Source organism: Mytilus edulis, chromosome 1 (assembly GCF_963676685.1).
Source record: "Mytilus edulis chromosome 1, xbMytEdul2.2, whole genome shotgun sequence".
In the NCBI taxonomy this organism is placed as follows: Eukaryota; Metazoa; Mollusca; class Bivalvia; order Mytilida; family Mytilidae; genus Mytilus; species Mytilus edulis.
Window position 1 is genome coordinate 90,343,401 of NC_092344.1, and position 14,310 is coordinate 90,357,710.

General features: G+C 31.4%; 1 protein-coding gene across 1 annotated transcript in view; it reads right to left on the minus strand.

Annotated features, from left to right (window-relative positions):
* LOC139494341 (ectopic P granules protein 5 homolog) overlaps window positions 1-14,310 on the minus strand; it is a 58,727-nt gene that overhangs the window by 5,943 nt on the left and 38,474 nt on the right. The window contains exons 31-40 of the mRNA XM_071282508.1: window positions 13,843-13,985; window positions 12,520-12,688; window positions 12,064-12,258; window positions 9,222-9,353; window positions 7,433-7,514; window positions 6,658-6,779; window positions 5,102-5,294; window positions 2,336-2,506; window positions 1,641-1,990; window positions 162-319 (exon numbers count right to left, since the gene is read on the minus strand). Of these exons, the coding sequence (XP_071138609.1) occupies window positions 162-319; window positions 1,641-1,990; window positions 2,336-2,506; window positions 5,102-5,294; window positions 6,658-6,779; window positions 7,433-7,514; window positions 9,222-9,353; window positions 12,064-12,258; window positions 12,520-12,688; window positions 13,843-13,985 (1,715 nt within the window). The remainder of the gene's footprint in view (window positions 1-161; window positions 320-1,640; window positions 1,991-2,335; window positions 2,507-5,101; window positions 5,295-6,657; window positions 6,780-7,432; window positions 7,515-9,221; window positions 9,354-12,063; window positions 12,259-12,519; window positions 12,689-13,842; window positions 13,986-14,310) is intronic.

Sequence of the window (14,310 nt, forward strand, 5' to 3'; positions counted from 1 at the left end):
TTACTTTTGTTTGTCTGTTGGTCTTAGTCCAAAGGTGAAAGAAGAGAACCTTTCTACAATGAATTATCAAGGAGGAACATTTGTTTTACATACCTAAGTCTCAATGTGACAGTAAAAGAACTTTTTACTCTGATTTATTAAGGTTACATTTTTTATCTTACCTTAGTCCCAAGGTGACAGTAGATGACCTTTCTGCTATGAGGTACTTAGGATCACACATTTGTAGGTACCAGTTGAAGGCATGACGATAATTATCAGATGTTAACTTTATCCAGTTATAATTAATAGCCGACACAATCTTCGGCTCCAAAGCAGGGATCTTAAATAAATAAAAAACATCTTATGCTTGTATTAACTAATTCAGTAGCTACATATGAAGACTAATCTACGTTAATTTCACATATATCAGAATTATCCTATTATTCAGAAAATAATGGTATTATTGAAAGATATCAAAGATGTCCCATTCTATAAAAATTGCTCCCAGACCTGTAGTAAATTAGATTAAGACTGGAACACAAACTTAAACTCTCACTAGAACACACCCGTATATCGTGGGTCCATGACTGAATTAAAGTATATAACTATGCGCAAGCCTTATTTTAGTATTAGTATTGTCATCTGATAAAGTCATGCTGATTATAAGATACACAGTTTTCTCTGCTTTCAAATCATAAATCTTTCTGTTTGAACCCGTCGAACTGGAACTTATCAATTATTGATAATATTAATTATTTGGAAAACAAAAGGTCCTGGAATGAAGTATTTTTTAAACAACAGCATTGTCCTATATTAGTTATAAATATTGAAAACTGTACCTATACGCCTTATTTTAGTCCAGATTTTTAGTATTCGTATTGTTATCTTAGAAAGTCTAACTGATTAAAATACCACAATAGGTAACAATTTGAAAATTAAGTAGTGTTAACCCTGTGATTATGACCCGTGTAATACTATATAGCATATTAATCCTGAATACACTGTTTGGTAGTGCGGCTGTCAGATGCAGAACGTACAGATAAGGTAATCGGTAACAGGTGAATATACTATTGGTATCGGTATCGGACTCGACCCGGAACTTCTTAATTATTGGCAATATTAATTACGTGGAAAACAAAAGGGCCTTGATTGGTGTAATTTTTAATCTACACCTTTGTACTATTAGTTATACATGTATATAAAGTTGAATTCTTTGATTCGTCGTTTTTACGTGATGACGGCTGACAAAATGGACCTCGTAATTTTAGTATTATAGATTCATGTATAAAATGTAGGCATGGTGATGAAAATTGTATGGTCCTTTGTTACTACAATGTATTTCTAAACATGTTCTTCTGATATTCCTCTTCAACTTGAAAAAAAACATTGCTCAAACTTATAAAAATATGTTTATGTCATAATACTGAATTTATTTGTTTTATATTTTCCCATTGCAGCCTTTTATAGCCGACTATATAGTGTATTTTTTTTATTGTTGAATGCCGTACAGTTGCCTTTAATTGCTTGCATCCACCTCATATGTTATGTCCTTAGCTAAGATAGTTGAATAGCTGGTTCATTGGCAATAATACCACATCTTCTATTTTTATACCAAGGAAGTAATGTTACAGGTACATGTATTAGTTGTCTAGGATAAATACCTCAATATGTTTCTGTTCACCAAAACACTGTACAAGCAGTATGAGTGTGGAAGACAAAGCTAAACTTTCATCTTGGAAGACTTGTTGGTATACTTGTAATATCTCGGCCCAGTCTAATTCACATACTATATGTGCCAATAAGTCAAATCCTTCATTACATTTCAACTCTTTGAATTGAATCATTGATTGTAAGACATAATTGTCTGGTTTTAAGTGTTTCCATGGTAACTGGCTCAGGACAGATGTATATACATTAATGATATGTGGTGGTGAAAGTTTATGACATAAAACTCCAGCATAATACATCCAAACCTTTCCTAAGGTGTTTGGTTGATATGGAGGGATCAAATCTACAAACAAACAAAAGAATATAGTACATGTACTTATAAACTATAGCTGTTGAGAAAATGATTGGCCTGTAGATTTCTGAATTACAGGTTTTGAAGATTTGCATACTTTACCATATTTTTGGAAGGGTATTAATATTAATTTGATTTGATTAACCCCTGAATCCATGAACATGCCTTAAATACCATTTGTATACACAGCAGTCAGTAAGTAAACCTAAGAAAAGGTAGTGAACAATCACAAAAATGATAGAAAAGACATCTGGTTGACACTGTGCAAATATATCTGAAGAAAACACAAATTTATTTTATTTCTAGCTTTTTGATTAATTGAAATCCTTTTCTTACCTGCAAAACAGGTAAAAACTTGTTCAAAGACTGTCACAGCAGATTCTACCATTTTTGTTCCTGACTCTACATCTGACTGTATCCATGGTAACAGTTGTGTTTTTTCATTCTGTATTGTCTGTATCCATGGAGCATAGGTATGTACAATAGTCTGCCAAACCGTATCTAGAGCTAAAATAAAACATTATATGATCCCTAAATATTACAGTATATGATTTGATTTTAAAATATTAAACATATTAATTTAAAAAATTACATCAATCATACCACATCTTATTTTTATTTTAATCTTATAATTGTTAAAAATGTTCTCGCAAATAGTTAACAACTAACTTTCAATTCAATCATGATTAAAGAAAATAACACAAAAATTAAAATAAACATCCATTTTGGACTTATACAAACTTTTCCATCCCTTCTCCATTCGGGATGGTGACCTTTTTAGACAGAGTCTGATATTAGAATAAATTAAAACCAGATGCTCCGCAGGGCGTAGCTTTATACGACCGCAGAGGTTGAACCCTGAACGGTTGGGGCAAGTATGGACACAACATTCAAGCTGGATTCAGCTCTAAATTTGGATTGTGATTAAATAGTTGACACAGCATAGGTTTCTGACACAGAATGAATGTGTTTTAATGAACTTAAAATTTTTGTTTTCTCTTAGAGCAATTCACTATGCTGTTGAATATTAATCCTCTCAAAAAAATGTTTGAAGGAATTTTCTTTTTTATTTATGAAATTTCAAATGAGAAAAATTGAACCCAATTTTTTTAATCAAATCCCCCTTTCCCTTATTCCAAAACTAATCTCAATTAAAATTTCTAATGGAGTTTGCAACAATAACTACTCATTTAAATACATCATAAAATATTAAGATGTAAAAAAACTGCTTGTTATCACTGAATGGTAAAGATTATTTTAATTTATCAGTTGGTAGTAAAAAGTGAATATACATTGTATATTGTATATAACAAAGATTTAAGTTGATTCTGGACAAAGAAAGATAACTCCAATTAAAAAAAAATCTTGCTATTGCACAATATTTTGCAATTAGATATTTCTTGCTTACTATTCTGGACAAAGAAAGATAACTCTAATTAAAAAAAAATTTGCTATTTCACAATATTGTGCAATTAGATATTTCTTGCCATTGCGCAATACTGTGCAATTGAAAAGACTTGCTATTGCACAATACTTAATATAATAATTTTAGATCCTGATTTGGACCAACTTGAAAACTGGGCCCATAATAAAAAATCTAAGTACATTTTTGGATTCAGCATATCAAAGAACCGCAAGATTTCAATTTTTGTTAAAATCAGACTAAGTTTAATTTTGGACCCTTTGGACTTTAGTGTAGACCAATTTGAAAACAGGACCAAAAACGAAGAATCTACATACACAGTTAGATTTAGTATATCAAAGAACCCCATTTATTCAATTTTTGATGAAATCAAACAAAGTTTAATTTTGGACCCCGATTTGGACCAACTTGAAAACTGGGCCAATAATCAAGAATCTAAGTACATTTTTAGGTTCAGCATATCAAAGAACCTAACTGATTCATTTTTTGTCAAAATCAAACTAAGTTTAATTTTGGACCCTTTGGACCTTAATGTAGACCAATTTGAAAACGGGACCAAAAGTTAAGAATCTACATACAAAGTCATGACAGTTAGATTCGGCATATCAAAGAACCCCAATTATTCAATTTTGATGAAATCAAACAAAGTTTAATTTTGGACCCTTTGGGCCCCTTATTCTGTTGGGACCAAAACTCCCAAAATCAATACCAACCTTCCTTTTATGGTCATAAACCTTGTGTTTAAATTTCATAGATTTCTATTTACTTATACTAACGTTATGGTGCGAAAACCAAGAAAAATGCTTATTTGAGTCCCTTTTTGGCCCCTAATTCCTAAACTGTTGGGACCTAAACTCCCAAAATCAATACTAACCTTCCTTTTGTAGTCATTAACATTGTGTTTAAATTTCATTGATTTCTATTTACTTAAACTAAAGTTATTGTGCGAAAACCAAGAATAATGCTTATTTGGACCCTTTTTTGGCCCCTAATTCCTAAACTGTTGAAACCAAAACTCCCAAAATCAATCCCAACCGTTCTTTTGTGGTCATAAACCTTGTGTCAAAATTTCATAGATTTCTATTAACTTAAACTAAAGTTATAGTGCGAAAACCAAGAAAATGCTTATTTGGGCCCTTTTTGGCCCCTAATTCCTAAAATGTTGGGACCAAAACTCCCAAAATCAATACTAACCTTCCTTTTGTAGTCATTAACATTGTGTTTAAATTTCATTGATTTCTATTTACTTAAACTAAAGTTATTGTGCGAAAACCAAGAATAATGCTTATTTGGACCCTTTTTTGGCCCCTAATTCCTAAACTGTTGAAACCAAAACTCCCAAAATCAATACCAACCGTTCTTTTGTGGTCATAAACCTTGTGTCAAAATTTCATAGATTTCTATTAACTTAAACTAAAGTTATAGTGCGAAAACCAAGAAAATGCTTATTTGGGCCCTTTTTGGCCCCTAATTCCTAAAATGTTGGGACCAAAACTCCCAAAATCAATACCAACCTTCCTTTTGTGGTCATAAACCTTGTGTTAAAATTTCATAGATTTCCATTCACTTTTACTAAAGTTAGAGTGCAAAAACTAAAAGTATTCGGACGAAGACGACGTGATAGCAATATACGACGAAAATTTTTTCAAATTTTGCGGTCGTATAAAAATTAGACCTACCACTGATTGGATTCATGTCTGACATATTAGGAAGTATCTTATGCATCAGACAGAGTAGGAGATCACATATCAGGTTCCTGATCTCATCAATATACCGAGCTAAACAGGGATACAGACCAAATGCACTATTTTCTGCCACTAATAGACGACTCTGTAGGAAAAAGTCTCCTAGCTGGTGCAAAACTGTTCTAATCTGAAATAATAAGCTTGATTCTCATAAGATGAACTACAGACATCAAATGAGTAAGTAAACAATTGGCTTAAATAAAAATGTCTCATTAAGATTTTAATTATATTTTTCTAAAGAGTGTAAGTCATTGCAATGTAAAATCAAACTTTTTTTTTTTTAAAGATTATGCAATTAATGTTGGCATCACATTTCAACATATGATACCAGGTATAATGATGTTTTACCCATTACACTTAAGATGAATTATTGAACTAGTAATTGTACTTATGGTAACTCACTAATGACACTAATGATTTTGTTTGTTTACAATTATAGTGAAATATTTGTCTTGATGTGTTCTGATATGTTCGTGTTTAATTCCTTTTCACATTCTAAACAATTATTAAGTATCTGCATTTATATCTGAATTGTTTTTTTAAAGAATTTAAACAAAAAGAAAGAAAACCTTGACCTAAAATCAGTAACATGCTGTGATATTTGATTCTTAACTGTCAAATTTGTTGTATGAAGTCAATGAAAAGACTTTGCCAAACCACGAAATCATATATCCATGTATCAATAAATTCAACTTGCTTGATCAATGGATCAATGAAATAACATTTCGATCATTGGAGAAATTAATTTTAAATAGCCTTATCAATGGATCACTGAATTTAACTTAACTAAAAATTCGTAAGGGTTCCACGGAACCCAGTGTCTCGCCTACTTTTGCTGTTAATCGCAGACTCAACAAAAATGAGGAAAAACATCAATAAAAATTTCCCTCTTGATACTGTCTTTTGATTGAAAGAAGCTTCCAAGTTTGGTAGTAAAATCAAGGATAGTTTATGAATCTAATAAATGTTTTATAAACTTTAACTGCAGACTGTATGTAATGTTAACTGGAAGAAAAACTATTAAAGTCCATTTATAAGTAAAATACGGAAAAAGTGATTTTTTTTTTACAAAATTTACTTCTGAATAATATCTTATGATCAGAAACAAGCTTTTGTCTAAGTTTGGTAGAAATCCAGGATAGTTTAAGAACATTATAAAAATTTTAAAAACTTAAACCGCAGAGTGAATGTTTTGTTTCTGGCAAAAAAACTAAGTCCATTTATAAGTAAAATACGGAAAAGTAGAAATTTATTTTTACAAAATTTTCTTCTTGATACTATCTTATGATCATAAACAAGCTTATGTCCAAGTTTGGTACAAATCAAGGATAGTTTATGAAAGTTATTAAAATTTTAAAAACTTTAACCACAGAGTGAATATTTGTGGACGACGCCGACGCCGACGCCGACGGAATGTAGGATCGCTTAGTCTCGCTTTTTCGACTAAAGTCGAAGGCTCGACAATAAATGGATTTATGACTTTTACTAACCTGATCAATTGACAATACTGTCATTTTCTGTGTTTCATTACTTCCTTCTTCTACATTTACTTCAAATATACATTTGTTCAGGATCTGCCAACAGTTCTCGTGTAATGCCTGGTCAACAGAACCTGGTATAAGTAGAGTAATTGCGTTTGAGATCCTTGTACAGATAACTAGTAACTATCATTAAATTAACATTCAAATCATTTGAAATACATTTTAACTACATGCTTGAGTTTTCTTTTACTTAGATATAAGCATATCTTTGTTCATAGTGTTAACTTAAGTAGATTTCTTTTATAATCATAACTACCACATAAATAATGAAGTGTGTAACCTATAGAATCTTAAAACAATTAGTGAAATTTCATGATGTATACTAAAACTAAAAATAAAAGTTGAAAAAAATGAGAAAGTAGAGAAGGGAGGTAAGGCAATATTGGCCTATTTCTAAATACAACACTACCAACAAATGTGTTATGTTATACACAAGTCTGTGATGAAAGTTATCGGATAAAACTTTTAAAAAAGTCTTATTCATTATACACTAATTTTCTAAATAGATATAAAACATTACAAACCATCTATACTGATAATATATATGTATATATACTCATAGTAAAATGAAAATAAATCTGCACAAGCTTAACCTTCACTAAATAAAACCAGCAGGCAAATGCAGACTGAAATACTTGTTGATACTGAAGGCAAAGTATTATAATATAAATGTTTATGTATATCTTTGTGGGTACACCTTTAATGACAATTATTTATTACTGACCTTTTAGTACGAGGCCCAGGACATCATTCAGATTACATGGAAAATGGAAGTTCAACAAAGACTTCAAGTGACTACAATATAGCTGAAATAAAATCATAATTATTAACTGATTATTTCATTTATACATATTTATTCTCATTTAGCAAAATTAAGGCATATTTTCTTCTGTTACACTTTTATAGTAATATAAGATAAGATCACTGAATTTCAAACAGATTAAAGGGGCACTAGCTACGAGATATATAACAAATCTAAAGTTTGACTTTTTTCTGTTCAATCAATAATGAAAGTGAAATAGTGAAATAACAATTTGCTTTTTGCAGCCAAAAAGATTAAATTTTGTCAAATTACGCTAAGAAACATTGATATTTAGTAATTCACTTGCAAGTGGATGAGTAGACCTCTTTAAATTCGTATTCATGTGAACTTCAATTTAACCCCTAGCTAGAGATTGACAACGCATGCATTGTATGTGTACTGGTTATTTAAAGAAAAAGAATGTCAACAATGAAAGTGAAACTACGTTAAATCATTTGATTACTAATTGGATGCACATAAAATCATTCTTGTACGGTTAAAAACAATGAGAAACATCTATTTTCAATCTATAAAATAAAATCAAGCAGACCTATAAAAATCAAATTGCACGTGTTGGTTTAATCTATTCATATCTTAATTTATGTTTACATCGCTTATATGGTCATCTGAGGTCAAATCGATAGGTAATTAGATGGCGTCTGGACTAAAATACACACGAAACGAACCTATATATTATCTACCCCATGCTCTGTAAACTGTTTATTTTAGACTTTTGATAGTTTGGATAAATGTTTTACATTGTTATAAATCAAATATGAGAATTTGATTTAAATCGGTGACCATGAATTTGACAGCTAGTGTCCCTTTTAAAGTTAAAAAGCAGAAATAATTTGAGGACAAATGCACAAGCTGATAACTATAGGCCTTCACTCTGATTAATCAGCTAGGCCCTTATAAAAGATCAATAACTAATTAATATCCCCCTTCATACATTTTTTATTATAATTAATTTTTAAACTAACATTTTTTATATATCCCCATAACTGTTTTTTTTCCAATACAGTCATAGTGTGATTGACATCTAGCAAAATCTTGGTCTCAACTGGTGCTAGGAGCTACCTTATACATGCCTAGTGGTGAGAATGTTTTGCACAATGTCCACTGTGATGAGGAAGAACAATTAAAAGCCAATACCCATGAATTTGTTTATTTCATGTGTATGTATTGATTTTTCAAAGTTGTACAAAAATCGAACATGTAAAAATGTTGTTTGCTTACAGTTGACTAGTGTTTGGTTGATTACAGAAAGGTTGGTTTGATTGGGATATTGAGTTCATGCATGAGTGAACTCAGGTGGTTTTAAGTCATTCGAGCCATTACAGTCAAAGTGTATAGTAGCATTTTGCCAAATAAATAATATCATTAAATATATTATTTATTTTCAGATTTGTAGACCACTAGTATGGGGAAACCAGTACATGTACAAGCTGCTTAATACCTGTGTATTTACAGAAACTTTCCACAATATTATACTCATATTTATAATAAAATGTGGGCTCGTCTCTGCAAGTGGCGTCTCCCATGTAAGAGTTTGTGGTTATTTGATAAATATTTTATGCTCGTTTGAGTTTACGAATTAGAATTTAAAATAAAATTAATACATGTACCGGTACACCATATCCTTTCTTTTTCATTTTATTATTTGCTTTTGTTTAAAAACAAAAGAACTTTTTTCATGATGAAAACTTACTGCAAAGACCAAGCTGTGAGGTTTGTCTGGATCTATACCACAGCTGTACAGGGCTATACCCAAGACATCTATCAGTCGTTTCATCTCAATCTGAGCTGGATTGATGGTCGACAGCCATAATGGTATGTCAAACTAAAAATAGATATTAATAATAGACATTATGCCCTTGAATTTTTACTAGATAACATTTTTGTTCGCTTTGGGGATTCTGTATATCGTCAGATTATCGCATTCCAATGGGGACTAACTGTGCACCACTTATTGCGGACCTGTTTTTGTATTGCTATGAGTTACAATTTATGACAAAAATAAGCAAAGACCCAATCGAAACAACATCTGATAAACAAATTTAATAATACTTTTAGATATTTGGATGATATTTTGGCTCTCAATAATGACGACTTCAGTATGTATATTAAAGAAATTTATCCTGTTGAACTTACTTTAAATAAAGCTAATACTAACAATGACCACTGCCCTTTCCTCGATCTTGATATCTATATCACTAACGGAAAGCTGAATACTAAAATTTGTGATAAAAGAGATGATTTTTCATTTCCTATCGTTAATTATCCATTTTTAGATGGTGACTTTCCCTTGTCACCATCTTACGGTGTTTATATATCTCAACTTGTACGATTCGCTCGTGTATGTAACAATGTTTTAGATTTTAACGAGAGAAATTTATGTATTACTGAAAAATTATTACACCAGGGTTTTCGATATCACAAATTAGTCAAAACATTTACTAAATTTTATCATCGGTATAAGGACATCATTCGTAAATATAGCTCAACATGCAGACTTCTTATACGTTCAGGTATTTCACATCCAATTTTTTATGGAAATATTCTTTATAAAGCACAAAGGTGTCAGTATTCACCTCAAAAACTAACAAAACCTTTGAATAGACTTATTAAGAAGGGATATAGTTACGATACTGTTGTCAGGTCATTAAAGATTGCATATTTTGGCGTTAATATTGATTCACTTATAGAGTCTTTGCATCGGAACTAAACACATTTATTCAAAAACCAGTTGTTGGCATGACACGAGTTATGTTCTTCTCATATATGTTATGATGGTATGATACTAAACCCCTAACGGGAAGGATTGTGCCTGATGTTCATATGATAAAATCATAATCTTTCAGTCAGTTTAATTGAAGTCTGGAGCTGGCATGTCAGTTAACTGCTAGAAGTCTGTTGTTATTTATGTATTATTGTCATTTTGTTTATTTTCTTTGGTTACATCTTCTGACATCAGACTCCGACTTCTCTTGAACTGAATTTTAATGTGCGTATTGTTATGCGTTTACTTTTCTACATTGGCTAGAGGTAGAGAGGGAGGGTTGAGATCTCACAAACATGTTTAACCCCGCCACATTTTTGAGCCTGTCCCAAGTCAGGAGACTCTGGCCTTTGTTAGTCTTGTACTATTTTAATTTTAGTTTCTTGTGTACAATTTGGAAACTAGTATGGCGTTCATTATCACTGAACTAGTATATATTTGTTTAGGGGCCAGTTGATGGACGCCTCCGGGTGTGGGAATTTCTCGCTACATTGAAGACCTGTTGGTGACCTTCTGCTGTTGTTTTTTTCTATAGTCGGGTTGTTGTCTCTTTGGCACATTCCCCATTTCCATTCTCAATTTTATTATAACCATTCAGTGTTCAAAACTTGACATATTCAATTTTATGTAGACTGTACTGAAAGGATTTCCATAGTGTATGTTATTGCCTAGTAAAAGCACATTGGAACCTTTTTCAACATCAATAAAGTTTGTTATTACTAAAAGCAGTTACAATTATAAAACTTTTTTTTATCAGTTTATTGTTACAATAAATTCTTAAAAGATACACAGTATAAAAGTTCCCAGTTACAACTCTCATCACAGGGATACAGGTACTAATGAAAAACAATATGATTGATGTAAACTGTGTGAATCTTGTTTCCTGATCCTACATTTTGAAATATTTGTAAATTTCATGAATAAATAGGTTTAAACTACAAAATGCAACATTTTTTGTTTTTTTTGTTTTACCAATACAATGATTATGTTGGTACACAAAATTTAGTTTTAATGGAAGACTACTTATCATATACTAAATGTCACATTTTAAGTGTTCAGATACATCAACTTTTATTTTAGTGGATAATTACTCATCAATTGATCAGGTGCTCCGGAATTGGAGGAAGATTCTCAAAACAGAATTTTACAGAAAAAATGAAAAGAATTGTTTCTCTCCCCAATCTCATGTATCCCCACCGCCTTTGTTTACTTTGAAAGTTATTGACCTACAAATTAAAGTATTGCATGTTGATGTTTGAATCATCTACAGCAAACATAATTATGTTTAAATTTTACAAATACCAATTTTTAATTAGTGAACAAACTCTGAGAATGATTTAAATAACCAGTGAACGATATCCCTGCTTCTGCGTAGTGTGGCATTCCAACAATGACGTCACTATAAAATATAATGTAGGTTGGATATATTAAGAATATCTCGTCATACTGTTTTTCCGAATTGTAAAAGAAACGTAAATAGTTTAAAGGAGAGTTTAGGATACGATAATTTCGCGAGAAACAGAAAGGAAATGTGTAAAAAAGTGTTTAAAGTCAATCTATTCATTTGTGTGTCTCCTTCTCATCAATCTCAGTAAGATTCACTAGGGGTTTTCCACACTATAAAAACAAAATAAAAGACTTGAAGGGATGTCACTCTGGTCAACCACATAGGGGATTGACGGCTTGAAGTCGTCTTTCCCCAAAAAGGCAGTTTTTTCTTTCTTATCTTTATTAAAATTTGTAAAAATCATCACTAAAATAACAAGTTTACCTTGGTTAGAAGAACAAATACAAGATCAGGATTATCTCTCTTGAGAATCTGTACTAGTTTTTCATACATTGTCACATAGATCCTCGGACTATTCAGAGGAATAAAATGTGGTGATATGAGACCAGCAAGGCGTGGAGAGTCCAAAGAAAATTGAAGAATATTCTCTGTCTGAGAAGGATCTTTTTGCATAAACTCCTGAAAGATAAGAAACATTGTGATCATTGTTTATTCATGGATAAATACAGAAAACAAGAGCATAACCTGCAATCAAAAATTTTGCTGGTACAAAATGTATATTTTTCTTATATTAAAATGTACTGAAGTCAAGTCACATAATGAATGTCTGCTAGTAATCAAAAATATCTTTCTAAGCTCAGTGGCCACAGATTATAAATTACAAACAGATTGAAAATAATATGAATGTCCATAGTTAAATGAAATATCATTTATGCCTACCATTCCTAGTAAATCTATACAAGATGAGTAGAACTGTCTTGCTGGTGGGTAGAATTGTATATCATCGTTTATAGACTCAGCTAACTGGAAAAACAGGGTACAGACAGTATCGTTCAATCTAGAGACTTTCATATCATCGGTTGAAGATCTGAACAGCTTTACTAGCATACTGAAACCAAAAATTCTGGCAAAGTTTAAAGAGTGAAATGCTGAAATGATATTTTTGAGCTAAATTAACCAGGTGCTCTGCAGGGTGCAGCTTAGTACGACCGCAGAGGTTGAACCCTGAACAGTTGGAGTAAGTTTAGACACATCATTCAGGCTTGATACAGCTCTGAATTTGGATTCTGATCAAATTTTTGACATAATGTGGGTTTCTGACACAAAACAAATGTCAAGATCTTACAAATCTATTGCACAATATTGTGCAATTAAAGTTTTCTTCTTCAAACTTTTCAAAAATTTGGAATTTGAGAAATTTGGAAAAAAATAAAAGTGAAAACTACTACCACCCCCCCACCCCGTTTTATTTTGCAATTAGTCCAAAACCTGACATTTCTTTATAAATAATTTACAAGTAGTGTAAGGGAGTAAATCCAATCATACCCAACATTGTATGTTAAATGTTTTTGAATTACCTCCCTTTCACTGCTTTTAAATTGTCTTAAATGTCCATTGACCAGATAAAACCTAGTTTTTCCCCCTTTTTATGCCCCTGATTCCAAAACATTTTGAGCCATAACCCCCCAAATTCAAAACTAACCATCCCTTTATGGTATGGAAACATGTGGCATAATTTCAGAGAGATTCATACACTTAAACATAAGTTATTGTTTGAAAACTACAAAAAAATTTTGGGCTCCCTTTTTGGACCCTAATTCCTAAACTATTGGGACCATAAACCCCAAAATCAATCCCAACCTTCCTTTAGAGGTATTGAACCTTCTTCTAAAAATTTATAAAGATCCATTTACTAAAACTAAAGTTATTGTCTGGACACTAAATGTGTCTTTGGACAATGACACCGTAGACGACAACACAGACAACATGATAGCATTATACGACGCAAAAACTTTTGTGGTCGTATAAAAATTGCAAATTTATTGAAGCAATACCAGAAATTGTCCAGAATCAGATAAAAATAGGAACTTAAAGAATTACTAAATCATAAGACATCTTGAAAGTATTGAGTGATACTAACTTGAATTCATTCTTTATGTATTAAGTATGAATTATTGTCATATAATTCTAAATCAGTAGAATATGAAAATATGTATTTGAAAGAATTCACCAGTAGAACTTATGCAAGTATAAAAGTCTTACGTTAGTGCATTTTCCATGTGGACAACAGCAACACAAATATTAACAGGAGGTGGGTTTTGTCCTTCTATCAACAACTGTTTATATTCTGCACGGTTCTCATCTATTTGGCGTTGAACATTCTCGTCTCTGGCTTTTTCTCTGATCTATTGAGAATAAATGTCAATATATCTTTAAATATCTCATAAGATCCATTCCCCCTTATTTCTCTTCATGATTTTATTTTGATGTCATGGCTCTAATTCAACAAACCAAAAAAACTGTCAACATGTAGACACATTTATCCAGCATTGAAACAAAACAGGGATTGACAGTTTAAAGAATAGTGTTATTTCAGTGCATAGACCTCACATATCAATTATCTTTTATAATGTATCTGATAAAAAATAAATGGAGAATGTGTCCCCATGGACACAGATGATGCCCCAGCTTGCATACAACTTTATATAGGGACATAACTCAAGAATGATA